General features: G+C 43.5%; 1 protein-coding gene across 1 annotated transcript in view; it reads right to left on the minus strand.

Moving 5' to 3' along the window:
• BTBD11 (BTB domain containing 11) overlaps window positions 1–27,805 on the minus strand; it is a 301,676-nt gene that overhangs the window by 108,343 nt on the left and 165,528 nt on the right. The window contains 1 exon segment of the mRNA XM_032647116.1: window positions 8,072–8,221. Coding sequence (XP_032503007.1) covers window positions 8,072–8,221 — 150 coding nt within the window.

The raw sequence follows: 27,805 nt of genomic DNA on the forward strand, positions 1-27,805 counted from the left end.
TGCATACGGTGTGATCAGGATTATGTTATTAAAATATATGCTCTGAGTAAATACCAGGAGGAAAAAAAAAGCAAAATGTTGACCAAGGATTGCTCTGCCTAGTGGGATTGTGGGTGACATTCCCTTCCAACTTTTCTGTCATTTCTGAATTTTGAATTATGGCATGTGCTATTTGGTATTATCGGAATAATAAGCTCACCGAGGTGGTGTTTAAATTTCTTGTACCTTCTATCTAGGGTCAGGTTGGGGTACACTTAATCTGTTACAATATTGCTTCTGTTTTATGTTTTAGTTTTTTGGCCAGGAGGCATGTGGGATTTTAGCTCCCCGACCAGGGGTTGAACCTGCACCCCCTGCATTGGAAGGCAAAGTCTTAACCACTGGACCACCAGGGAAGTCCCCCTCTGTCTTTCATGAAAGCACTCATAAAAAAGCTCAAAATAAGGGCTTCCCTGGTGGTGCAGTGGTTGAGAGTCCGCCTGCTGATGCAGAGGACACGGGTTCGTGCCCCGGTCCGGGAAGATCCCACATGCCGTGGAGAGGCTGGGCCCGTGGGCCATGGCCGCTGAGCCTGCGCGTCTGGAGCCTGTGCTCCGCGGTGGGAGAGGCCACAGCAGTGAGAGGCCTGTGTACAGCAAAAAAAAAAAAAAAAAAAAAAAAAAAAGCTCAAAATAAGAAAATCAAAATGGAGTGGAGATGAGAAGAGGATCCATGTTTTGGGGCAGTGCATCACCCCTCAAGTTCCCCAAGACCCTGGGAAGGCTTTGGCCTTGATTGGGCTAACCATCTCCTCAGAGCATCGTTCAGCTCACCCTGCACTTCCAGGTTCCCTGCTTTTGCTTTTGCTCTTGTTGTTTTCTCATCTTAGAGTGCCCCCCCACCCCGCTTCATCCTCTCAACTACTGACGACCTTCAAGGCTGTGATCAAATGCCACTTCTTCCCTGGAGCCCTCCAGGATGTCACAGATCAGAATCAACTTCCCATTCCCTTGTGTACACACAACACCTGCTTATAAAGTCTAACATGTTACTTGTTTAATTCAGATGTGTTTTAAGTGCCCACACATCTACTTCCCCTACTAAGCTTCACAGGCAGAGACATGACTCATTCGTTGTCCTGTTCTTGGAGGAGCAGTGTAGTGTAGTGTAGTGGTTAGGGATAAGCTCTCTGGAGTCAGACTGTCTGAGTCTGAGTCTCCCACCTGCCACTGACTAGCTGCATGACCTTGGGTGAGTTTACTTCTTTGTATACAGGGATGATTATGACCTTTGTGAATTTGTTGTGTGGATTAAATTGATAACATGTATAAAGTACCCAGCACTGGTTTCTTCATTTGAAAAATGGAGATAATAATAGTGCCTAACTCATAATATGAAATGAAGCAATCACAAATCACTTAAAGCACCTGGAACAGGGTCTGGCCCATCCTAAGTGTATATAAGTATTCAGCACTATTTCTTTTACTTTGTATCATCCCATCATCATCATCACCACCATCATCATCACCACATCATTATCATCTTCATCATTGTTATCAGCCGAGTCTCTGGATCAGAGGCCGAAAGGATGTCTCTGATGAGGGCTGGCCATAGGAGATGGAATTGGCACGGGGATTCTGTAATCACAAGCTCCATTTCAAATCCCACTCTATGTATGTGCTATCTGTTGCTTCACCTGTCAGCTTCATGAACCCAAAACAACAAATCCACGTGTCACTAGCTGCACTGGATTTGGGTGTCTGGAGTTTGGTTCTAGGAACCTACTTGAGAACCCGCTTATAACCAGGTTTTCCAAATGTCAGCCATTTGAGAATCAGCATCATGAATTCTCATACCTGTGTGCCACAGGTACAGTTTATTTACTTAATATTTTTCTTTAAATTGGCTAATTCTTTCACACAATAAATCATTTTAAAAGGAAACTTCATATCAGTGCCATAAAAGGAAAACCAATATTTTTCTAGTACCCGTGAAAAATTCATAGCAATTAAAAATAGAAAGTGTTTTGCGTATCACCTACAATCATCTCCCATGCAACGCTTTGGGAAACGCTGCTCTAACCTGCCAGACTCAAGCTATCAGTGTAGCTCCCTCTAAGCCATCTTCCTGCATGCCAATGTGATCCCCCTGAGACAAAGGGCTGCACATTCCAAAATGGGCTCCTTCTGCCAAAACCGATGCTGTGACAGCACCTTCAATTCCTTCGCCGCTCTTCATCCTCGGTCAAAGACCACTTACTATAGTACGTTTTCAAAACCTCACACAACCCTGGGGTAGGAGGTATGATCACCCTCTTTTCACAGATCCCTGGGGATCCGAGTGATCACGTCACTTGCCCTAGGTCACACAGCAAAGATGAGGAAGCCAAGGCACTCACCACCATCATAAACTGCGGTTTAACTTGCCTCACTGAAACTCCTCCCCTTGAAAAAAAGAAAGACCATGTATAGCCCAGTACAAAGTAACGAGAGGAGATTTGTTTTAAAGGAGAAGGAGAGCTGGAGAAACAGGGATGGACAAGGGAAGACTGAACTCTGGATCCAGCAGGAAACTTACCATTCAGGCATTCATTCATTCATTAAATATTTATTGCATCCTACTGTGTGCCAGACATTGTTCTAGGCACTGGGGATACAGTCAATGATGTTAAAAAAAAGTCTGAGCTCTTATGGGGTTTACAGTCTTGGTGAGGTGGACAGAAAATAAACAAATATATAATATGTCAGGTGGTGCTAAGTGCTATGAAGAAAATTAAAGCAGGAAGTGTGTATAGAAAGCAGTGATGCAGGGAGGGTTAAGTGAGTGGGGCTGTCATAGGAAGGCCTCTCTGAGGAGGTGACATTTAAGCAGAGGCCTGAATGAAATGAGGGAGGAGCTTTGTAAAAATCAAGGGAAAAGCTTTCTAGGCAGAGGGAGGAGCAAGTGCAAAGGCCCTGTTGTGGAGTGGAACATTCAAGAAATACCAAGAGGCCAGTGGCCACTTGACCACCTGAAAAGGTCACAGTGCATTCTAGGGGCTGGAGGCAGCAGGACCTTCTGAAAAGATCCCATTTGCATTTGAGAGACTCCCTTGTCCAAGCAATAAGGGCTGTTTTTCTTTCTGGTGACACCAAGGGGAGACAACGCAGAAACCTTTTTAGGCACAGTTGTAAATTAATGGCCCCACTTTGATGAACTCATTGAGTGGGAACAACAAGTTCACAGTTTAGTGTGAAAAAACAGAAAGAGGCAGTTTTCGATGAAGCCCTCATTTTTTCCCCTTTAAACAGCAGAAAGCAATTACTCTAATTAATGACTGTCCAATGCAGTTTTAATTGGGAGCTTGGGGGCAAGGCAGGGAATGTCAGGCAGAAGGGCTGCAGCAAGATCTTGGAGGACACAAATGTGGGATTGATGGGACCAAATGCAGAGTCGAGTTGGTTCAGAGGAATGGATAAAGAAGATGTGGTACATATATACAGTGGTATATATTACTCAGCCATAAAAAAGAACAAAATAATGCCATCTGCAGCAACATGGCTGGACCTAGAGACTGTCATATTAAGTGAAGTAAGTCAGACGGAGAGAGACAAATATCATGTGAAGTTGCTTACATGTGGAATCTAAAAAAAGGGTACAAATGAACTTATTTACCAAACAGAAGTAGAGTCACAGATGTAGAAAACAAACTAATGGCTACCAGGGGATAAGGAGGGGAGGGATAAATTGGGAGATTGGGACTGACATACACACACTACTGTATATGAAATAGATAACTAATAAGAACTTGTTATATAGAACAAGGAACTCTACTCAATATTCTGTAATGGCCTATATGGGGAAAGAACCTAAAAAAAAAAAAGAGTGGATATATGTATATGTATAACTGATTCACTTTGCTGTACAAATGAAACTAACACAACATGGTAAATCAACTATACCCTGATAAAAATTAAAAAAAAAAAAGGAAACCAATAAAACAAAGTAGCCTTAACTTCTGTTCTCTCAAAAAAAAAAAAGTGAGAATAGCCAGAGCCTCTGCTTTCCTTGTGGCCTCAATGGAGGAGACGGGACAGACCAGCTTCCCCCAGACCTACTCCTGACCTGGTTCAGGTAAGAAGACTTGGTCTGCCCACCAGACTCTAAGCATTGCCTTGAGAATCTCTTCGGGCTCACAGTTAAGAATCACCAGGCTTGTGTCAGTTTGTGGACCTTTGTGGTCTCCTGATTTAGCTTCTCATTCAAATAATTTGACATACAGAGATTCAGCTCTAATTCTCTGAGTTCAAAATTCAGTTTAATATTTGACAAGAGTTTCTTTAAGAGTTCCCCTCCCCTGTAGCATTTTCTTCAGCTTTTGTTTCACAGACTAGTTCACTGTGGGTCATTCATGTCTTCATTTGACATTCAACAGATATTTCCTAGGCTACAGGCGATGTGTTAGTTGCTTAGAATGCAAAGCTGAACTGGATGCAGAAAAGTAGAAAAAGAAAAATGGTTTGAAATGTGACTCTGCCACTTCCTAGCTGTGTGGCTCTGGGCAAAACATTTATCCTTCCAGGTCTTAGTTTTCTTATCTATGAAATGAGAATAAAAATACCTTTAATATATTTAAAGCACTTGGCATGCAGTAGGTGGGTCGGGAAGTAGTAGATATATTTTTACCTCAAGCCATAACAGGCTGGACAGAGAAAGTGCTCTGGACGTCACCACTAATCAAAGACAGTTCTGGATTCTAATAAGATGCCCTGAGGATAGAAGCAGGGGGAATACAGGCAGAAGTCTCAGGGGGCAGCGGGGTCCTGCCAATCTAGGCGCTGGTGAAATACTAGGTAACCTTTGTGAATTCTCATGTCTCCACTTTAGTTTTGGGGAGAGCATCCCCAATACATCCTGCAGAGCAAACTGCGATCCTCAGACCTGGAAGGAACACAGATCTGACAAACATGATGATCTTACAGAGGCGGACTCTCATTCCACCTGTATCATATAGAAACACCTGGGCTTCCCCCAGAGACAGGGAGTCACGCCTAGTGTTGAAAGCTCTGCCTTGAGAACTGGACTCAATTTCAGCCATCAGCTCACAGGTGTGGTTGATCTTAGACAAGTTGTTTGTCCCCTTCCTGCCTCCATGCCCACATCTATGTGGATAATAATGGTTACACTGGAAATAGCTCACGTAGATTTTTCATAGATCACCAGGTCAACAGCATCGGGGGCTGCTATTATTATTGTTGGCCATGAAGAAGGCCATAGTCAGGGGCTCTGCCCTCAACCCTGAACAGCCTGGTTCAAGAAGAGCAGGGATGGCTGGGAACGAACTCTTTCCATCTCGCCTTTGCTGGAACAACAGTGGTTTCTGGAATCCACACTGGCAGAGTAACCTTTGCATATGAAGAACAGCTCTCTATGTACACAGAGAGAGCAAGGCTGTATTGATTCAGACCACAGAGCAAGCCAGTCTAAATTATAGTCAGATCAGAAAAGAAGGCAATTTTATTACCTTCTGTCGCCCATGTGCACACGTTCTACAGGGCTGACTTAATGGACGTAGGGAACCTATTCGTAATTAGCAGCACCCATCTGTGTGCCAACAATTCATATGCGAAAGTCAACATTCAACGAAAATGACAGCATTTAATTTACAGAGCAAACTGTCCTTAGAAACAATTTACGTGGCAAGCCACTCCTGCATGCTGCCTTCTTAGGTGAAGGGCAGATTTGTTTAGCAAATCCTTTCCTCAAAGAGAAGAACCGGATTTGAGCAGGGCCCCAGCCCAGGTGCTAGGAGGGGCCCTTAAAATATCGCCAGACAAACTTTTGAGACCCCAGCGAAGAATGCGTGGGGACCTCTTCCCAGGTTGCGCCCACACAGACATGAACCAACCCTGTAGCCAGATTCGGCCTTTCCAAGGTCACGGGCATGTCTTGGAAATTTGCAGAGTCCCAAACAGTATGGCATTTCTTCTTTGAGATGTTTCCCCAGGGGAGCTGCTTGGACCATCTACATTTGAATCCCTGGGGAGCTGTTAAAATGCAGACCTTTCCTTATCCCATTCCAATTGTTGCAGATATCTCAAAATATCTTTCACACACATCACTACCTCAAAATAATGGGCCATCAGAGCTGCTGCTAGATCTTGTTTTATAATGTTCTAATAAAAAAGGCATAGAATTACTGTATCACAATTGAGGTAAAAATATATTGATAACTGTGTTTTAATATAATTAGCTTCCTTTATAAACTTATGCACTTTATTTTTTGCATTTAAAAATATTATTCTGAGGCAGGGTCCATAGGCTTCATCAGATTGCCAAAGGGGTCCATGGCAAAAGTTTAAGAACAATCGTACAACTGACCAGTGGCTGGAAGACCCTGTAATCGGAGGCATCTTAGGACTTCAGGGGTTTGATGGGAATGCAAGCACAATTTCCAAATTCAGGTGCCAGGAAAGTAACTCTAGTGACCATAAGGTCCCCCTATGGCTTGAATCGGTTACTGCTTCCCTTTTCAGAGGTGCATGTCATATACTCAAGGGTGGATGCTTGTCCCGGGTGTACAGGGAATTTTGGGGAAGAGGCACAAGTTGCTTTATGAGTCCTGAATTCTTTCATAGTTCAGAATTTTCTAGAATATCACACCGACTCATAATTTAACATACTCTAGCATTTCTGAGATCAATGCTCCAGTTCCATACGGAACTAACACATGGCTATGTCATTTGACAATCAATTGGATCATGAGTAAATACAGTTTTATTTTCCTCTGGTTGGCCAGACTCAGAAAGCACAGCCCCGAATTAGGGGATATACAAGCACAGCAATCATTGCTCAAACTTGGGACACCCCAGCCTTCTTCTCTCCACCTTTCTGCCCCTTTCTCTCTCTCTCTCTCTCTCTCTCTCTCTCTCTCTCTCTCTCTCCCACTGTCTCGCTGTCTCTCTCTCTCTCTCTCTTTCCTTCTTCATATTTCCTGAGGGCCTACTATGTGTCAAGCAGTATTCTTGGTGTTGAGGTTACAACAACAAACAAAACAAATATGTGTACTCTCCATGAAAAAATATTCTAGTAGTGGGAAACACACAATTTAAAAAAATTAATGAGTAAATTATAGAGTGTGACTAGGGGAAGGAGGGAGGGGAATGATTGCTAATGGTTTTCAGGTTTCTTGTTGGGGTGATAAAAATGTTCTAAAATTGACTGCGGTTACGTTTGTATAGCTTGGTTAATATACTAAAAGCCACTGAATGATGATACACTTTAAGTAGGTGAACTGGATATGAATTCTATCTCAGTGGAGCTGTTATTGAAAAACAAACAAAAAATAGAGTATGTCATAGGTAACAGCTGGGAAGAAAGGTAAAGCAGTGAGGAGGGATTAGGGGTCCTCAGGGTGCTATAATTTTAAATAGGGGTAGTTAGGGAAAGCTTCAGTAAGGGTAGCATTTGGGTGAGACTTGAAGATAACTAGGGAGCAAGCTATGTGGGTATCTGGAGGGTGACAGTGGTGAAGGAACAGTACGTTCAAAGGCCCTAAGGTGTGCCTGCTATGTCCGAGGAACAACAGGGGCCAGTGTGGCTGAGTTAAGTGGGCCTTGGGAGACAGTGGAAGAAGATGTCTGAGGAATACAGGAGGGCGAGCCTGGACGTAATTCTGAGGACTGTGGCTTTTCCTATGGATCAGATGCGGAGCCCGTGGAGGATTCTGAATAGAGGACAGATGTGATCCCACTGTAGAAATTAATAGCATTTGCAGGATTTACTGTGTGCCAGGTACCGTGGTGAACCCCTTTATGGGCATTAGCTTGCTAAATCGCCACAACTATTCAGTATTATCGTTTTCTCTATTTTATAGAAAAGGAAATCGAGGCTCAGAAAAGGGTAGGAACTTGACCTACATCAGAGGTCGAGCCAGGAACTTTACCAGTCTGCCTGATTCCAGAGCTGCTGCCTTCACCACGGCCACCAGCACAGGTGTGTGTACCCAGCAGGTGCTCAATAAAAGGAATCCCCTGGCTGGTTACAAAGCACTGCCCTAAGGGCAGCTGGTCGCTTGGGAACAGACAGGGTAAGAGAACCAGCGTCCACTTACTCAGTTCCGCGATGCTGCCCACGCGGGTGGCCAGCAAGGATTGCTCGATGGTCCTCAGCTCGGACTGGCTGAACATGGGCAGCTCTCCCGGTTTGCTGGTCCGCTGCGGGTCTCGGTGAAGGTTCAGGCTGTCTGGCAGGCAGAGTACCCCTATGGTTGGTGGGGAGAGAGAGTGAAAGGAAAATAGATTGTTATTGTTCAGTTAACCAAAGGAGGGGTGCAAAACCTTGCACAGCCTCAAACCGCACCAGGGCTGGTACCACAAAGCCAACACAGGAACCAAGGCTCTGAATCCTCTTAGAAATGATGTCTAGCTCTTTTAAAAGGTCTTTTGCTGATTTTAACAAACACGGTGGCATCCGTCTGTATGCACACATTTCCAAAGGACACAAAAGAAAATCATCTCCTCAGACCTGGCAGGGATTCCTTCCACGCAGAGAACCCAGCGGTCACTGTCCCACTCTCTGTCCCAGAGGCAGTTGCCTCCCAGAGCGCCCTGGAGGAAGTCTCTGCTGGGATTCTTCTGAGAGCTTGCTTTACTTGCCCAGCAAATTTAACTCTGGGTGGCTGGGCTGTTATCTGTTAGACAAGGCCCTGGCTTTCTCTGTAGAGCTATATGTCAGGAGGTGAAAAGTCCCCATGGACTTTTGTAACTTGTATGGTGAATACCCATGGGGAATCCCTGGAATCCAATTATTTTCATCCCGTCCTTTCCATTCCATGAACATTTAGCGAGAACCTGAGAACTTATTTTGGTTGATTATTCAGATATAATCACTGTTCCCATATCCTCCCCAGCCTCCATAGGCAGAGTGCCCTTTCTTGCTCCTTGACTTTGGGCTTGACGAACTTTGGCCCAAGGTATATTAAGAGACATGATGGAACCAAAGGCCTGAAAAGCACCTGTGTGGCTGAACTTGCTCTTTCGTGTTTTTGCCATTGTTATGAGAAAAACACACCCTGGTTAGCCTGCTGGTCTAAGAAAGGTGAGAGACAGACAGAGCCAATGCAGTAACAATCTGTAGCTTAGAGCTGCCCCATAAAAGCAAATGCTAATTTAATATGTCACTGGGGTTATTTGCTACTCAGCATTATTATGGTGATAACTAACAGATACACCTACCAAGTGTCAATCACTGAGGAGACAATGAACAAGGCAGGCATTGTGCTAAGTTAGGGGCTGAGGATACAGTGATGGACAGAATACACATACTCCCTGTTCTCAGTGGGCTCACAGTCTAAGTGAAGGAGATGGACTGTTATGTACATAACCACAAAGCCAAATGACACATGCTCTATGGTAAGAGAAGATGAGGAATAAAGGGATATCTTAGCAGGGACCTGAACAAAAGTAGTTGTCAATAAGTAGGAAGCACTTATTGAATGCCTACAGTATTCCCAATCCTGCTAGGAGATGGAAAAGAAGCAGAAGACGTATTCAAGTATAAACTCACTGGAGAAACAAGACTGCCAGTGACAAAACAACTGGGGTACAATAAAGCAGTATCAATATACAGGTGCTGAATTATTTAAGCCAACTGTCAGGGTGAGGGGACAGACAGAACACAAAGGTCAAAGTTCAAGTCCACAAAGCACAGAGCTGATCTCCTTGTGCTATGTGGCTGCTTCCCACTAGCTATCTATTTTACCTTTGGTAGTGCTTTGTGACTACCTAGAGGGGTGAGATAGGGAGTGTGGGAGGGAGGGAGACGCAAGAGGGAAGAGATATGGGGTCATATGTATATGTAAAACTGATTCACTTTGTTATAAAGCAGAAACTAACACACCATTGTAAAGCAATTATACTCCAATAAAGATGTTTAAAAAAAAAAAATTCAAGTCCATTTCTCACCCTGCTCCAAACACAAAAGCTCAGCAAACAAAGCCTCCTCTGGGACAAAGTGAGAGAGTAGCACTGACATGTATACACTACCAAATGTAAAATAGACAGCTAGTGGGAAGCAGCTGCATAGCACAGGGAGATCAGCTCTGTGCTTTGTGTCCACCTAGAGGGGTGGGATAGGGAGGGTGGGAGGAAGACGTAAGAGGGAGGGGACATGGGGATATATGTGTACGTATAGCTGATTCACTTTGTTATACAGCAGAAACTAACACAACATTGGAAAGCAATTATACTCCAATAAAGATGGTAAAAAAAACAACCAAAGGCTTCTCCTTTGAAGATGGGCAGGCGCGAGGTGGCACCCAACACACACCTCCTCTGGGCCCTGCTGCCTAGTTAGTGGCTCCAGCCACACTGAACCAGTCACTTGTTCTGAATGTTTCACCTTCACACCTAACAGGCTGACACGGTGGAGAAGGCAACCATAGTAGATTTTTTTTTTTAATGAATAATGAATAAATGGATGAACAATGCAAATGACCATTAGATGTTAATGTTCCTATAATCAGGAAGCTGTTCAAGATACTGAGATTGTTCTCTAACCATTGTTTTTCAAAAATTTTAGACTCAATAAGAATGTATTTTACTAATTAAACTTAAAAGCTTTTGCACACCAAAGGAAACCATAAACAAGACAAAAATGGGAGAAAATGCAAATGTTTTCTCCCCTCAGAATGGGAGAAAACATTTGCAAACGAAGCAACTGACAAGGGATTAATCTCTAAAATATACAAACAGCTCATGCAGCTTAATATCAAAAAAACAAACAACCCAACCCAAAAATGGGTGGAAGACCTAAATAGACATTTCTCCAAAGAAGATATACAAATTGCCAACAAGCACATGAAAGAATGCTCAACATCATTAATCATTAGAGAAATGCAAATCAAAACTACAATGAGGTATCACCTCACCCTGGTCAGAAAGGCCATCATCACAAAATCTACAAACAATAAATGCTGGCGCGGGTGTGGAGAAAAGGGAACCCTCTTGCACTGTTGATGGGAATGTAAATTGGTACAGCCACTGTGGAGAACAGTATGGAGGTTCCTTAAAAAACTAAAAATAGAGTTACCATATGACCCAGCAATCTCACTACTGGTCATATACCCTGAGAAAACCATAATTCAAAAACACATGCACCCCAGTGTTCATTGCAGCACTATTTACAATAGCTAGGACATGGAAACAACCTAAATGTCCATCAACAGAGGAATGGATAAAGAAGAGGTGGTACATATATAAAATGGAATATTGCTCAGTCATAAAAAGGAACGAAATTGTGTCATTTGTAGAGACGTAGATGGACCTAGAGACTGTCATACAAAGTGAAGTAAGTCAGAAAGAGAAAAATAAATATCGTATATTAATGTATATATGTGGAATCTGAAAAAATTGGTATAGACAATCTTATTTACAAAGCAGAAATAGAGACACAGACATAGAGAACAAATGTATGGATACCAAGGGGGAAAGGGGTGGTGGTGGGATGAATTGGGAGATTGGGATTGACATAGTATATACACTATTGATACACTATATACACTTCTGATACTATGCATAAAATAGATAACTAATCAGAACCTACTGCATAGCACAGGGAACTCTACTCAGTGCTCTGTGGTGACGTAAATGGGAAGGAAATCCAAAAAAGAGGGGATATATGTATACGTATAGTGGATTCACTTTGCTGTACAGTAGAAACTAACGCAATACTGCAAAGCAACTATACTCCAATAAAAATTTTAAAAAACTACAAAAAAAAGAATGTATTTTACATCATGACCCAGTACACACACACACACACACCATCGCCACCACTACTACTACACACATTTTTCATGTTTTCCATGAAAAAGTTCATGAAGAATAACACCGATCCTTACTATGTATGAGGCACTCTCAATTTCTTCTTTTCACTTCTTTTCTATCTTATCAATAAAAATTGCTGTCTGCAGCACCAGAAGTGATTTCATGGTTGACTAGTGGGTCATGACTGGCAGTCTGAAAAACACTGTGGGCTGGGCCAGTTCACAACTTGGCATTAATTGGACAATACGGATTGACGATTTACTACTTAGCGCTGGGCTGGGCTCCACACGGGACGTAGAGACGGCTGAGAGGCGATCCCTGCGCTTCAGGAACCCGCAGCTTTTCAGGAAAGACAAGACCTTCACAGAAATGCCCACCATCCAAGGCCGGCCTCCTGCCTGTCCTTTTCTCTTAACAGCTGAGTCATCCCCCCGGTCACCCCAGGCAGGGACGCCCTGAGTCATCTTTGTTTCCTCCTGCCTGCCTGCTCACCTGCCAAGACATCTGGTCAGAGGCCAAGGCAAGTAGCCATTGCCAAGGCAATGAATGTTGGGCCAATCCCTCATCTGACGCCTCTGATGTTCCTGACTCTTAATTCAGAGATTTACTACCCTTAAAAGTGCTCACGGCAAATGACACCAGATGACCACGACCCAGTGTGACAAGTGACCCAACGTTCAGGGGATGAGGGCCTCCGCTGGGGGACGGGGTGGTGATCAGGGGCTTCACAGCAAAGGAGGCCTGCGAGTGAGCCCTGAATGTCAGGGAGGATGAAGCACAAATGGCCCTGACGTGTGCTCACAGGATTGCTTTCTTGGTAATTGCATTATGTGTAGCAAGTTCTTATCCCAGGCCTGTATCTCAAACATTGCTTCACATGCTGGTTGAGGCACAAGCAAACGGGACGTGGAGTCTGGAACCCAGAGCTTCAGTCCTGGCTCTGCCACTTCCCACCCATGTTTAACCTTGGGCAGGTCACAGAGCCTCTCTGGACCTCAGTTTCCTCTTCTGTGAAATGGGAGAGATAGGAATGGCCTTGCCTCCCTCATGGCGCTGCTGCGGGTGGGGATGAAGTGAGACAATGTGCTGAGTAATAGTATGTGCTCGACATATGTTAACTGAGATGAAAATCAGTTACTGTGTATAAGCCCAGCTTTGGACTACTTTATGCTTCATCATAAGAATAAATAATTTCTCGGAATTATTCTTCCTTCTTTTAGAGGGTTATGAAATTTAAATGCGAAAATATAATTATTCCAAGAAGCTTTGAAAGCTAGAGTACTAGGATTTGGGAAATCTATAATTAATCTATTATGCAAAGATTATATACCAGGGTTTTCCTTTTTTTTCTTTTCTTTTGTTTTGAGGACTTCATATGGAGTACACACATAAACTAGAGTCATTTATTTTTTTGTATAAAAATCAACTAGGTCATTAAGAAGGTCCCAGTATCATATTTTAGTGTTAGCTGCAGGTCTCCGTTTTGGACCACTCATCAATTTCCATTACTGGAGCCAAGGACAGCCACAGCCTGGTGATTAAGACTCAAGTTTAAAAACAGGGGGAACCTAAGGTTCAAATATGACTTTGGACCTAAAGGAAATAATTCCCCTGGAGAGCAGGTGATCACAGGAGAGGCTCCACTATGTTGAAGGGGTCGTGGTCTTACCGAAATCTATTACTTTGGGGTGGGTTGTACATTGTCTAAGGGAAAATCCATTCACATTTTCAAAGGGGTTGGCCAGTGCTAAAAGAGGATGAACCAATGCCTTTGAATGTCCACATTTCCAGCCATAAGCAACCTGGGACTGACTGGCTGTAGGTGGGACAGAGGGGCCAGGCATGACCATGGGCTCTTGACAGAGCCAGGCTCCAGTCCTGCCCCAGTCTCCTGGGCAACCTGGACAAAGCACTTCCCAGATCCCCAGTCAGCTTCTGTGTCTGCAAAGAGGGGTTAAAATATCTACTGCATCAGTTTATTGCAGTGATTAAACTAGATAAATATTTAAGGCCTCCAGCCTATAGTAAGCGTCTACTAAATGGCCTGTTCCCACAAATGTGCAGTTTTGTTTATTTAATGTCTGGATTCAAATAGTCTTGCAGATCATCTTTCCAAAACCTTGTGCGACTGGAGACAGACAACTTTTTGGTTAGGGCATTTAGAACAGAAAATATGAAAACCGCTCCTCTGGGTGGGCCCCTGGACCAACCACATGTGGCATTCTGTCTCCGATGGGGCGATCTGGGCAATTCTGCCTCCCTGAATGCCTACCTTCCTATATGATTGTATGGCTCCTTGGCAAATATAACCACGCCATCCTTTTTCTCCTCTCAGCTTTTCTCTGTGTCTCCATGCTATCACTGGAGTAGGATGCTATTTACCCACTGAGAGAAAACCAAATAAGACAGCCATCAGCACTCATCCATTCTCCCCTTGATGTTGACGGTGGTGATGGAGGAGGAGGCTACGTAGGTCTTGGCACCCTGGGCCCAGGCTGGGGTTCTGCCTTGCCTGTCTCTGGCTGTGAGAAGGGAACAGATTCTCCTATGTCCTCCTTGCCAGGCTAGGCTTTGTCTTCTGCTAAGTTATCCCCAGAATTTAAAGTGGAGCATCCTGGCACCAGTCCCAGCTTTAAGAAATGGGAAGGAAGCAGCTGGGGTGCAGCAGACCAGCCTCAAACTGGCACCAGACAGACCTGGCTGGGTTCAGATTCCCGCCTTGCCGACTTCCAGCTGTGTGGCCTGGGGCTTGCGACTTGGCTCTCTGAGCCTCTGTTTCTCCCTCTGTAACATGTTTGATACTATCTACCTCCTAGCACGGTTGGGAGGCTGTAATGGGATAATCTACATGGACAACCTGTCACGACAAAGGGGGTCGAGAAATGTTTGCTAATAATCTAAGTGAAATTCAATGACACGGTGCCAGAGTGTTTTCTTTTACTCTTCAGTTTATTAAGAAACAAGATAGGAAGTTATCAGATTTTTTTAATGTTTACACAAGCGGCTTGGAAATTCCTTTTTATTTTAAGAGACTGGCTAGTGGGAAACAAATTCAGGGCTGGCTTGGCAAGCACATTCATCTGTGAGAGGCATGCCGTACTCCAATTAGGATACGTCCAGACCATGGTTCATTTCCATGCCCTGCCCCGCCCCATAATGAATTACATTCAAAGGGAAAGTTCTTAGGAAGTCTGAAGCCAAACCATCATAAGAAATAAGAGGTAGAAAACACAAAGATGGAGAATTTTCAGGAATGGGCTCAATAACATGCTCATCCGTGGAAGCTGAAGTACACAGAAGGAATAAGCATGCCAACCTTAAAAGAATATGAAAAAAAAAAAAGAATATGAAGATATCTATGGACCATTCATTCATTCAGCCACCAATACTGAGCACCATGAAGACAGTAGGACACATTTCTGTTCTCAAAGGCTCCCGGTTGGCAGGGGAGACACCCCCCCACCAACTGAACCACTATGGGAGAAACACCAGAGCAGAGACGTTAATGAAGTCCCCGTGGAGCGCAGTGGGTGAACCCAAGTTGGCCTGGGAGCTTCAGGGCAGCTTCCCAGGGGAGCTTAGAGGGCCTGGGGAAGCAGATGCCTTACAGCAGAGTTGAAAGAGTGTGGATTCTGGAGCCCGAATGAACGTTCAGGTTGAATTGCCTCTGTGCTACTTCACAGCAACGTTGCCCAGGGATGCTATTTAGCCTCCCTGTACCTCCGTTTCCTTGTGAATAATATGGGAATGGTCATTGTACAATCCTTGTAAGGCCACTGGAAGATCAAATAAGTTAATACATGTAAATCTTGGACCCTATAAATAGCTCAACAAATGTGATCATGATTATAAAGATGATGGTGGGGCTTCCCTCGTGGCGCAGTGGTTGAGAGTCTACCTGCCGATGCAGGGGACACAGGTTCGTGCCCCGGTCCGGGAAGATCCCACATGCCGCAGAGTGGCTGGCCCGTGAGCCATGGCCGCTGAGCCTGCGCGTCCGGAGCCTGTGCTCCGCAATGGGAGAGGCCAAAACAGTGAGAGGCCTGCGTACCGCAAAAAAAAAAAAAAAAAAAGATGATGATGATTAGAGAAGGACATTCCAAGGAAAAGCAAAGGCCCAGAGGTATGTGCTTTGCATATAAGAGTGGCTGGAACAGAGGGTACAAGAGGGTGCAGAAGTTGGGAGAAGGGGCTGGACCAGGAGGCAGGGGTGAACCATTGAGAGCACTGGGCCAAAAGAAGTTTGGACTTAAAAACTAAACCTTTACCTTCCAGCTACCCTGTTTCTCTCTCTTCCCTTTTCTCAGCTGAAATTCTAGAAAGAGTGGTTGACACCCACGATGCCCATTTCTTCCTCTCCCTCATCTCTATACCTATTATCTCCATTTTTGACGGGTGCCCAGCAAGTTCATGTTCATCCTTCAAGGCCCAACTCAAATGCCACTTTTGAGATCTCAAGACTCAAAGAAGTCCCTGTTCTTAGGAAGCTCTCAGTCCAGAGAGGAAATCCTGAGGCAGTAAGAAAACTGTACCCGGTGTGCATGCTGGGTACTGAGGCAGAGAGGCAGGGACAAGGTGGGGACGGGGGGGGGGGGGTCACGAAGGAGGAAGTAGTCCAAGGTGACCCCACACGCGGCCCTCCCCACATGAGCCAGATGCAGCCAGCTTTCCCTCGCAGTCAGCTCAGGAGTGAAGGGGACTAATTAAAGTCTAGGTCAGGGAGTGTCAGCCTTTAGAGCAGGGCACGGAGGCAGCCATGATGTTATTAAGGCATTGTACGTGGTGCGTGGCACACAGGGACACTGGGGTGATGGTGCGGCTCTAACACTGATGGCATAAATAAGAAAAGCTGCAGAAAAACAAAGGGAAAATACTCTGTTCATTCATTCATTCAGTGAGTATTAGCTGAGCACCTACTAGGTACACCGCTAGGTACAGTTCTAGGTACTGAGGATCCAGCAGCAAAATACTGGAAATTCTTGCCATCTTGGTATGTGTGTTCCAAATACATAATTAGAATATGTAGCCAGCTGGGTGGTAAGTGCCATGGAGAAAAACAGAGTAGGAAAGGAGGATGGGGAGTGCTGGGTGGGGTAGCGGCATCACACGGAGAAGGGGACATTCAAAGAGAGACTTGAAGGGAGTGAACATGGGAGCAGGGCTGATATCTTGGGGGAAAAGCAGGGGGGATGTGAGGGTAAAGGTCTGAGGCGGTGGGTTTGGCTTGTTAGAGGAAGGAACAGAGAAAGTGAGCGGAAAGCAGTAGGTGGTAAGAGAAGTGAGAAGTGAAGTGAAGTGATAAGAGAAGTGATGAAGGAGGACTGGGTGGAGTCTCGTAGGCGACTCTGGACTTTAGCTTTTACTCTGAGCAAGATGGGAGCCGCCGGAGGGTTTGGAGTTTTGGGGGTGTGTGACCTGACCTTTTTTGAGGGTCACTCCAGCTGGTGGGTTGAGAACAGACTGTAGGGAGTGGCCAGGGCAGAACCAGAGTAGATATGGTGGAGATGCTAGAAAAGTGAAGGAGGGGACTTCCCTGGCAGTCCAGTGGTTGAGACTTCGTCTTCCAACGCAGGGGGTGCAGGTTCAATCCCTGGTCGGGGAGCTAAGATCCCCCATGCCATGGGGCCCAAAACACCAAAACATAAAACAGAAGCAATATTGTAACAAATTCAGTAAAGACTTAAAAAATGGTCCACATCAAAAAAACATCTTAAAAAAAAAAGAAAAGTGAAGGAAAAGCTGATGGAGTTGCCAATTGGGTGCAAGGTGTAAGAAAAAAAGGAGACAAGAACAAGTCCAAGGTTTTTGACCTGCATGATTGAAAGGAGGGGTTTACCATTTACTGAAACAGGGAACATTGCAGGAGGGTCAAGTTTGGGGTAAAGATCAGGAGTTCAGTTCTGGTTATGTTTAACTTGAGACACCCACTGGCCACCCACGTGGAGATGCTGTACAGGCTTTCCTGCTCTCTCTCCTGACCTCCCATGATGTAAAGCCTCATCATGTAAGCCCCACTGTGGTTTGTGCTTTCCCCCCTCTTCTTCCTCTTCCCCGTCACTAGCAAGCACAGTTAAACATCCTTACAAGATTGTTGGTTACTTCCTGTGCGCTCCCTCCTCTCCCAGCGTTCTGTCTTTATTGCATTATCCTTGCAACTTTCCCCATAGAGTTCTGAGCTACATCCATCTCGCAGGGGCTTAAGAGGAGAGAGAAAGACTCATTTTCCCAGTTTTCTAATCTCTGCAGTGAAGTGCACCTGGGGATCTGCAGGGCTCGTGAGTTTCTGCTTCGGTCCCTGACTCCTCCTAAGAGGTATTTTCCACCTCCAGCTAGGTCTTGGGTAGCTGTGGAAGTGTCAGAGGTTGATCAGATTTTGAAGATCATCTGGCTCCCAGGACCATGGGCTGGCCATTTGGGTTCTCTGAAAAGCATCTGTCTCCCTTGTTTACCAGTGTTATATAGCAGTGACACTCGTGGGCATACTTTCATGTGGTGGTGATAAAACTCAGCACTGGGTGCTACTGACAGCGAAGCTGTGTGTTAGACTATTTTGAGTGAAAAACTAGTCTTTGACATTTCAATTAACACATGGCAACAGGCCAGAGTAAAACAATGAGGAGGCAGCTTTCTGGAAGATGGAGACTTTCTTGCTCTACATCAAGGTGGCCATGCATCTTCTTCTTGAATACTTATAATTTAAATGCTTTAATCAGTTCATCCATTCATTTATCCATCCATCCGAACTTCCACTTTAATTTTTTAAACATCTTTATTGGAGTATAATTGCTTTACAATGGTGTGTTAGTTTCTGCTTTATGACAAAGTTAATCAGTTATACATATACATATGTCCCCATATCTCTTCCCTCTTGCATCTCCCTCCCTCCCACCCTCCTCATCGCACCCCTCGAGGTGGTCACAAAGCACCGAGCTGATCTCCCGCTGCTATGCGGCTGCTTCCCACCAGCTATCTATTTTACCTTTGGTAGTGTGTATATGTCCATGCCACTCTCTCACTTTGTCCCAGCTTACCCTTCCCCCTCCCTGTATCCTCAAGTCCATTCTCTAGTAGGTCTGCATCTTTATTCCCGTCTTGCCCCTAGGTTTTTCTGACCATTTTTTTCTTTTTTTTTAGATTCCATATATACGTCTTAGCATGCGGTATTTGTTTTTTCTTTCTGACTTACTTCACTCTGTATGACAGACCCTAGGTCCATCCACCTCACTACAAATAACTCAGTTTTGTTCCTTTTTATGGCTGAGTAATATTCCATTGTATATATGTGCCACATCTTCTTTATCCATTCATCTGTTGATGGACATTTAGGTTGCTTCCATGTCCTGGCTATTGTAAATAGAGATGCAATGAACATTTTGGTTCATCACTCTTTTTGAATTATGGTTTTCTCAGGGTGTATGCCCAGTAGTGGGATTGCTGGGTCGTATGGTAGTTCTATTTTTAGTTTTTTAAGGAACCTCCATACTGTTTGCCATAGTGGCTGTATCAATTTACATTCCCACCAACAGTGCAAGAGGGTTCCCTTTCCTCTACACCCTCTCCAGCATTTATTGTTTGTGGATTTTTTGATGATGGCCATTCTGACTGGTGTGAGATGACATCTCATTGTAGTTTTGATTTGCATTTCTCTAATGATTAATGATGTTGAGCATTCTTTCATGTGTTTGTTGGCAGTCTGTATATCTTCTTTGGAGAAATGTCTGTTTAGGTCTTCTGCCCATTTTTGGACTAGGTTGTTTGTTTGTTTGATATTGAGCCGCATGAGTTGCTTGTATATTTTGGAGATTAATCCTTTGTCAGTTACTTCATTTGCAAATATTTTCTCCCATTCTGAGAGTTGTCTTTTCGTCTTGTTTATGGTTTCCTTTGCTGTGCAAAAGCTTTTAAGTTTCATTAGGTCCCATTTGTTTATTTTTGTTTTTATTTCCATTTCTCTAGGAGCTGGGTCAAAAAGGATCTTGCTGTGATTTATGTCATAGAGTGTTCTGCCTATGTTTTCTTCTAAGAGTTTGATGGTGTCTGGCCTTACATTTAGGTCTTTAATCCATTTTGAGTTTATTTTTGTGTATGGTGTTAGGGAGTGTTCTAATTTCATTCTTTTACATGTAACTGTCCAGTTTTCCCAGCACCACTTATTGAAGAGGCTGTCTTTTCTCCACTGTATATTCTTGCCTCCTTTATCAAACATAAGGTGACCATATGTGCATGGGTTCATCTCTGGGCTTTCTATCCTGTTCCATTGATCTATATTTCTGTTTATGTGCCAGTACCATACTGTCTTGATTACTGTAGCTTGGTAGTATAGTCTGAAGTCAGGAAGCCTGATTCCTCCAGCTCTGTTTTTCTTTCTCAAGATTGCTTTGGCTATTCAGGGTCTTTTGTGTTTCCACACAAACTGTGAAATTTTTTGTTCTAGTTCTGTGAAAAATGCCCTAGGTAGTTTGATAGGGATTGCACTGAATCTGTAGATTGCTTTGGGTAGTAGAGTCATTTTCACAATATTGATTCTTCCAATACAAGAACATGGTATATCTCTCTATCTATTTGTATCATCCTTAATTTCTTTCATCAGTGTCTTATAATTTTCTGCATACAGGTCTCCTTAGGTAGGTTTATTCCTAGATATTTTATTCTTTTTGTTGCAATGGTAAATGGGAGTGTTTTCTTAATTTCACTTTCAGATTTTTCATCATTAGTGTATAGGAATGCAAGAGATTTCTGTGCATTAATTTTGTATCCTGCTACTTTACCAAATTCATTGATTAGCTCTAGTAGTTTTCTGGTAGCATCTTTAGGATTCTCTATGTATAGTATCATGTCATCTGCAAACAGTGACAGCTTTACTTCTTCTTTTCTGATTTGGATTCCTTTTATTTCTTTTTCTTCTCTGCTTGCTGTGGCTAAAACTTCCAAAACTATGTTGAATAACAATGGTGAGAATGGGCAACCTTGTCTTGTTCCTGATCGTAGTGGAAATGGTTTCAGTTTTTCACCACTGAGGACGATGTTGGCTGTGGGTTTGTCATACATAGCATTTATTATGTTGAGGAAAGTTCCCTCTATGCCTACTTTATGGAGGGTTTTTATCATAACTGGGTGTTGAATTTTGTCGAAAGCTTTCTCTCCAGCAGGCAGGCAGGCAGGCACTCATCTATTGAGATGATCATATGGGTTTTTCTCCTTCAATTTGTTAATATGGTGTATCACATTGATTGATTTGTGTATATTGAAGAATCCTTGCATTCCTGGGATAAATCCCCCTTGATCATGGTGTATGATCCTTTTAATGTGCTGTTGGATTCTGTTTGCTAGTATTTTGTTGGGATTTTTTGCATCTATATTCATCAGTAATATTGGCCTGTAGTTTTCTTTCTTTGTGACATCTTTGTCTGGTTTTGGTATCAGGGTGATGGTGGTCTCGGAGAATGAGTTTGGGAGTGTTCCTCTCCCAAACTCTATTTTGGAAGAGTTTGAGAAGGATCGAACTTCCACTTTTAAATTGGATCATCCTTTAATTAATTAAAGGGTAATTAATTAATTTTTGAGCATCTGCTGTGTGCTACACATTGTGCTAAATGATGGAGATACAGCAGAAGACAATACAGAGTAGCTGCTCTCATGGAGCTTAACTTCCATTCATCTATCTAATTATCCATCCACCTACCCTTCCTTCCATCCATCCATCCATTCCTCCATCCATCCATCCCATATAAGGTGCCAGACTGGGACTATAGTGAAAAGTAAAACACAGACCTTCTCCTTAAGAAATTCATAATCTAGCGGGATAAGTACACATGCTCATGAGTGTCACCGGTGCTGTAAGAGAAGCTCGTACATGCTACGCTAATAGCACAAATAGACATTGGATATTCTAACTGAGTGGTGTGTCAGGAAAGGATTCATAGATGAACTGTCCTAGGATCAGTACTAAAAGATGAGCTGATGTTCACTAGGTGAATTGGGTGGGGGTGGGGAAGAGAAGGGTATAGGAAAAAGGCAAACCAGAGGGAGCAGCAAAAGCCAAGGCACAGAGGCAAGAATACTCCTGGTGCATTGAAGGACTCTGATGAGTTCTTTTTATACATTATTAGATTTGTTTTACTAATATTTTGTTCAGGATTTTTGCATCTATGTTCACAAGAGATATTCATCTGTAGTTTTCTTGTAATATTGTTGTCTGGTTTTGGTATTAGTGTAATACTAGATTCATAGAATGAGTTAGGAAGTATTCCCTCTGCTTTTATCTTCTGAAAGAGGTTGTAGAGAATTGGTATAATTTCTTTCTGAAATGTTTGGTAGCATTCACTATCTGGGCCTGATGCTTTCTGTTTTGGAAGGTTATTAACTGTTGATTCAATTTCTTTAATAGATACAGGCCTATTTAGATCGTCTATTTCTTCCTGTGTGAGTCTTGGTAGATTGGGTCTCTCGAGGAATTGGTATCTTTCACCTAAGTTATCAAATTTGTGAGCAGAGAGTTGTTCATAGTATTTCTTTATTATTCTTTTAATGTCTATGGGATCTATAGTGATATCCCCTTTTCCATTTCTGATATTAGTAATTTCTCTTTTTTTCTTAGTTAGCCTGGCTAGAGGCTCATCAATTTTATCAATCTTTTCAAAGAACCAGCTTTTGGTTTCATTGATTTTCTCTATTCATTTCCTGTTTTTAATTGATTTCTGCTCTAATTCTTATCATTTCTTTTCATTTGCTTACTTTTGATATAATTTGCTCTTCTCTTTCTAGTTTCCTAATGCAAAAACTTAGATCCTTGATTTTACATCTTTCTTCTTTTTTAATACATGAATTTACTGCTATAAATTTCCCTCTAAGCACTGCTTTTTCTGCATCCCACAGATTTTTATGTTATGTTTTCACTTAGTTCAAAATATTTTTAAAACTTCTCTTGAGATTTTTTTTCTTTGACTCATGTCTTATTCAGAAGTGTGTTGTTTAACCTCCAAGTATTTGGGATTTTCCAGCTATCACTCTGTTATTGATTTCTAGTTTAATTTCACTGTGGTCTGAGAAACAGATATTGTATGATTTCTATTTTTTTAAAGTTGTTAAGGTGTGTTTCCTGTCCCAGAATGTGGTCTATCTTGGTGAATGTTCCATGTGAGCTTGAGAAGAATGTGTATTCTGTTGTTGTTGGATGAAGTAGTCTATAGATGTCCATTGTATCCAGTTGTTTGATGGTGCTGAGTTCGACTATGTCCTTATTGATTTTCTACCAGTTGGATCTGTCCATTTCTGATAGAGGGGTGTTAAAGTCTCCCACAATTAGAATGGATTTATCTATTTCTCCCTGCAGTTCTATCCGTTTTTGCCTTTTCTTTTTACAACGTATGTTGGGGCTATTTTTAGCTGTTTCTTTCCCAGATTAATTTAAATTCTGAATCATTAAGTATTTGAATATGGTTCAACGAGTGAAGGTGATCACACTAGAAAAAGAAGGAAGGAAATGATAGGCAGGAGGAGTGGTAAGGACGTATATATCCATTTAAGAGACTTTCTGGATTCATTATTTGAATATACAGTATGTGCCCTGAAACAAATTTAGCTGTACCTTTCTCTGCTGCCAACTCTTCAATTCTACTGTGTCTCACTGAGACCTCCTTGCTAAACACAAGTTGAATTAATGAATGAGTCCTGGGTAGAGTTCTTGATGGAAAAGAAAGATTAGTACATTTTAAAGAATGGTGTTAATGATACATTAGCACCCCACTGAGAATTTCTCCCTGATAGAGAAAGAAAAGGGGGCTGGAAAACAGATTTCACAGAAGCAATCAGAACATTTTATGCCAAGGACAAATATTCACAGATTTGTCATCCCTGGGATGTCTAGAAACCATTTCCAGGTAATTGCGAGGGTACCTTCTACAGTGAAAGTCTGTGTATTTGGCAGGATTTCAACTGGAAATTTCTTTCGGATGGAACTTCTGCAGAGTAAGAGCATGAAGATCGTTTGTATTCATAACAAAGGCCCTCAAGGCCTGTAAGATCCTGAATCACCCAAGAAAGATTAAATCATGTTCAACCGAGCTTTAGTGTTAAGTATATTTAATTGTATTCTAAGTCTTCAAAGACTGATTATCTTTAATTAAATAGCCTGGTGACTATAGACTTATCACTTATTTGATACGATATAGTGAGGAACTATTCACTAGGATCTTTAACAAGTTGAAATACCCTATGGCTGACCACATAGAATGACAGAGGTGTGTGTGTGTATGTGTATGTGTGTCTACAGGCATAGAGGAGATTAGGCCAACATTCTGAGAGCTGGCTAAATGCTGCTGTTAACATAGTGTAGATATTAATGGCACATAAAAGCATAAATCTGCCATTTGCAGGCATGCATGTGTACAGTGAATATAAATAACTCATAGGGCTTTCACAGTCTGTTGAAAATACAAAGATTACTAAATTGGCTTTTAAAAACATTAGAATTCCATTAGGCCCAAAACTCAGCAGCTGATTACAGAGCAAAATCAACCTCAAGAGGACTCTAAATTCTCATTTGTCGCTGCTGCTAAAAGGTACTGTAGGGGGCTTCCCTGGTGGCGCAGTGGTTGAGAATCTGCCTGCCAATGCAGGGGACACAGGTTCGAGCCCTGGTCTGGGAAGATTCCACATGCCGCGGAGCAACTAGGCCCGTGAGCCACAACTACTGAGCCTGCGCGTCTGCAGCCTGTGCTCCGCAACAAGAGAGGCCACGATAGTGAGAGGCCTGCGCACCGCGATGAAGAGTAGACCCCGCTCGCTGCAACTGGAGAAAGCCCTCGCACAGAAACGAAGACCCAACACAGCCAAAAATAAATATAAAAATAAATAAATTAAAAAAAAAAAAAAAAGGCACAAAGTTCACGCCCCTTCCTTGCTTCTAAAAAAAAAAGGTACTGCACTTTTGACAAGGCCATGGGCCCCTGGGGAAGAAAGCTCATGGTCCTTGCTGGCAAAGAGTGGCCCTATCCAGCTGTACATCTGGATAAGGATGCTTCCAGGGAGATGCTTCCTCCTAGCACCTGTTCTGGGAGTTCTATCAAGAAATCTATGATGTAGCCCAGATACAACTCAATGTTTCTCAACCGATTTTTATTATGGTTCCTTCTGCCCAAGAAGTCTTTTTGGACATTCTCTTCCGTCCCCCACCCACACCTCCATTATATTCACCATGTCTCTTATTTCTATATTCTGATGCTTTGACGTCTGGGTCCTTGCTGACCCTGGAGGGTCCATCCTTCCCAGGGTTAGCCAGTTCCTAGAGATAGCAAACAACTTGCTAGTGAACGTGCTTTTCAAATGCAAAGCAACCAATCCAGAGCCCACACTCACAATCACCTCCTTAAACCGGCTCTCATGCTCCAGACCACTATCCACCCACCCTAATCACTGACCCCGCCCACCCCCTGCCAGCAGGTACCAGAACAATTAGGGACACCCCTCTGCCCCTGAGCCCACTGAAACTAGCCAATCCTAAATCTGTTTATCCTGCCTCGCCAGTTCCTTTGCTTGAAGACCACAATAAAGGGTCTTGCCCACGTTTCCCCCTCTTCCTCTGCCTGCTGACCCACCCCGGTGCTTCCCTGTGTCCACCCATCCTCCCTCCCATCCGGGTGGCATGCCCCTCCTCTTAGGAGCCGAGAGTAACAGACTACCTTTTCAATGGCAATTGTCTCCCAATCCGCTGGCCTCCCTGTACCTCAGATTTTCTATTAATGTACTATATTGTAAAACATCCCACCCCATGGAATTTTAATAGCATCTATACACTGTGTATCTGTTTATGTTCTGGGGCCCTTTGGAGGGTCACAAACCATTGTAATCCTAAGGGCTTTTTTGCCTCCCAAGAGCCAATTTTCACTCCCTCGGCTCTATATTGCCCTCACTGTAATACCCATAGTGAACCAAACTGCACTGCACGTGAGGATAGCTTAGAGAGTATTAAAAAGTACTGACACCCAGTCCCCACTCCAGACCAATAAAATCAGAATCTCTAGGGCGGCAGGGCCCAGGCACTGGTATTTTTTCAGTGTTCTCCCCAGTGACTCTCATGGGCATCCAGGTGGAGAACCTCTGAGTTAACCCAAATCACAGTTGCTCCCTCCATCCCCCTCACCAGGCCTGCCCTCACACACCACATTGACTTTTACAGATAAGAAGAACCACAGGAAAAAACCAAATGACTCAGGGCTCCATGGCACTTCCATACTTCTGACAGCTCTAACCTGCTGATGGCAGGAATGTATATTTATGTGTAGACATGTGCTGGACAATTGTGTGTGTGTGTTCTTTTTGTTTGTTTGTTTTTTCTCTTTTTCTAAATTGAAGTATAGTTGATTTACAATGTTGTATTAGTTTCAGGTGTACAGCAAAGCGATTCAATTATACATACATATATATCTATTTTTTCAGATTCTTTTCCATTATAGGTTATTACAAAATATTGACTATAGTTCCCTTTGCTATACAGTAGGTCCTTGTTGGTTATGTATTTTATATATAATAGTGTGTATATGACAATTGATTTAATCATCTGTAGTAAGGTGAATGATGGCCCTCAAGAGAGAAATCTGAGCCCTAAGCCCGGGACATCTTTTATTTGTTAATAGGGTTTTGTCGATGTAATTCAGGATCTCAAGATGAGATCATCCTGGATTTAGGCTGGGTCCTGAATCCAATGACGTGTCCTTAATAAGACAAAGGCAGAGGGCCACTCGAGACACAGAGACAGAGGGGAGATGGCCATGTGAAGATGGAGACAGACTAAAGTAATGTGTCTACAAGCCAAGAAAGATAAAAGATGGCCAGCAGCCACCAGGAGCTGGGAGAAACGCACAGCACAGATTCACCCTCAGAGCCTGCAGTAGGAACTAACCCTGCCAACACCTTGATTTCAGATTTCTGACCTCCAGAACTATGAGAGAATACATTTCTCTCACAGATGTATTAAACCACCCCGTTTGCGGTAATTTGTTACGGCAGCCTTAGGACTAACTTATTTCTCTGTGATTTTAAATGTCTCGTACTGCCTAGAGCAAAGTCTTAAGCCCATGGCCACCCTCTCCACTCGAACAACCTTCAGTGGCTCCCCACTTCCTAGAGGATAAGATGGAAACTTCTTCACCAGGCATTTAGACACCCCTGCGACCTTTACCTAACCTAGCTGTCCAACTGAACTTCATACCACTCCCAAAGTGACCGAGGGACACGCTGTCCTCAGCACGGCTCTCCACCTCCACGCGTGCCCCCATGGCTCCTCTCACCCAGAACGCCCTGCCCTCGGCTTTCGACAGGGAGCGCGTCCCCCTTTCCTCAACGCGCAACGTAAACGCCACTTCCTTCAGCAGCTGCCCCAGATCGCCCCAGGTGGCTGGGACCCCCGCCTCTTCCCACAGCAGGGTGACGCATAGAACGTCCACATCCATTCAGTACTGTGGCAGGAGAATCATGATACTGATGAGAAACAGTAGTTCAGGTTTTATATGGCACTTGTTAGGGGCCAGCCACTCTTCACATGTAGGAACTATTATATTATTTATTTATTTATTCGGCCGCACCACGTGGCTTGTGGGATCTTAGTTCCCAACCAGGGACTGAACCCGGGCCCTTGGCAGTGAAAGCGCAGAGTCCTAACCGCTGGACCACCAGGGAGTTCCCTATGAACTACCCGTTTAATCCGTACAACATCCTTCTGCAGTTGGTATTATTATTCTTGTTCTTAGCTTACAGATGACAAAACTGAGCACCATACACACACACACACACACACACACACACACACACACACACACACTGTCTCTGTCTCTGTCTCTCTCTCCTTCTCTCTCCCCCCTCCCCCTCTGTGTGTGTATGTATATATACATGTATACGTATATATACACACACACATTCACAGTTGTCCATCCTTCTGTTTAGTTTGTGTGTGTGTGTCATCGGGTGCCTTCTTGTACAAAGATTTGTGCCACAGAGAAAAATGACACACCTTCTGCTCAGGA

Source organism: Phocoena sinus, chromosome 10 (assembly GCF_008692025.1).
Source record: "Phocoena sinus isolate mPhoSin1 chromosome 10, mPhoSin1.pri, whole genome shotgun sequence".
NCBI lineage: Eukaryota > Metazoa > Chordata > Mammalia > Artiodactyla > Phocoenidae > Phocoena > Phocoena sinus.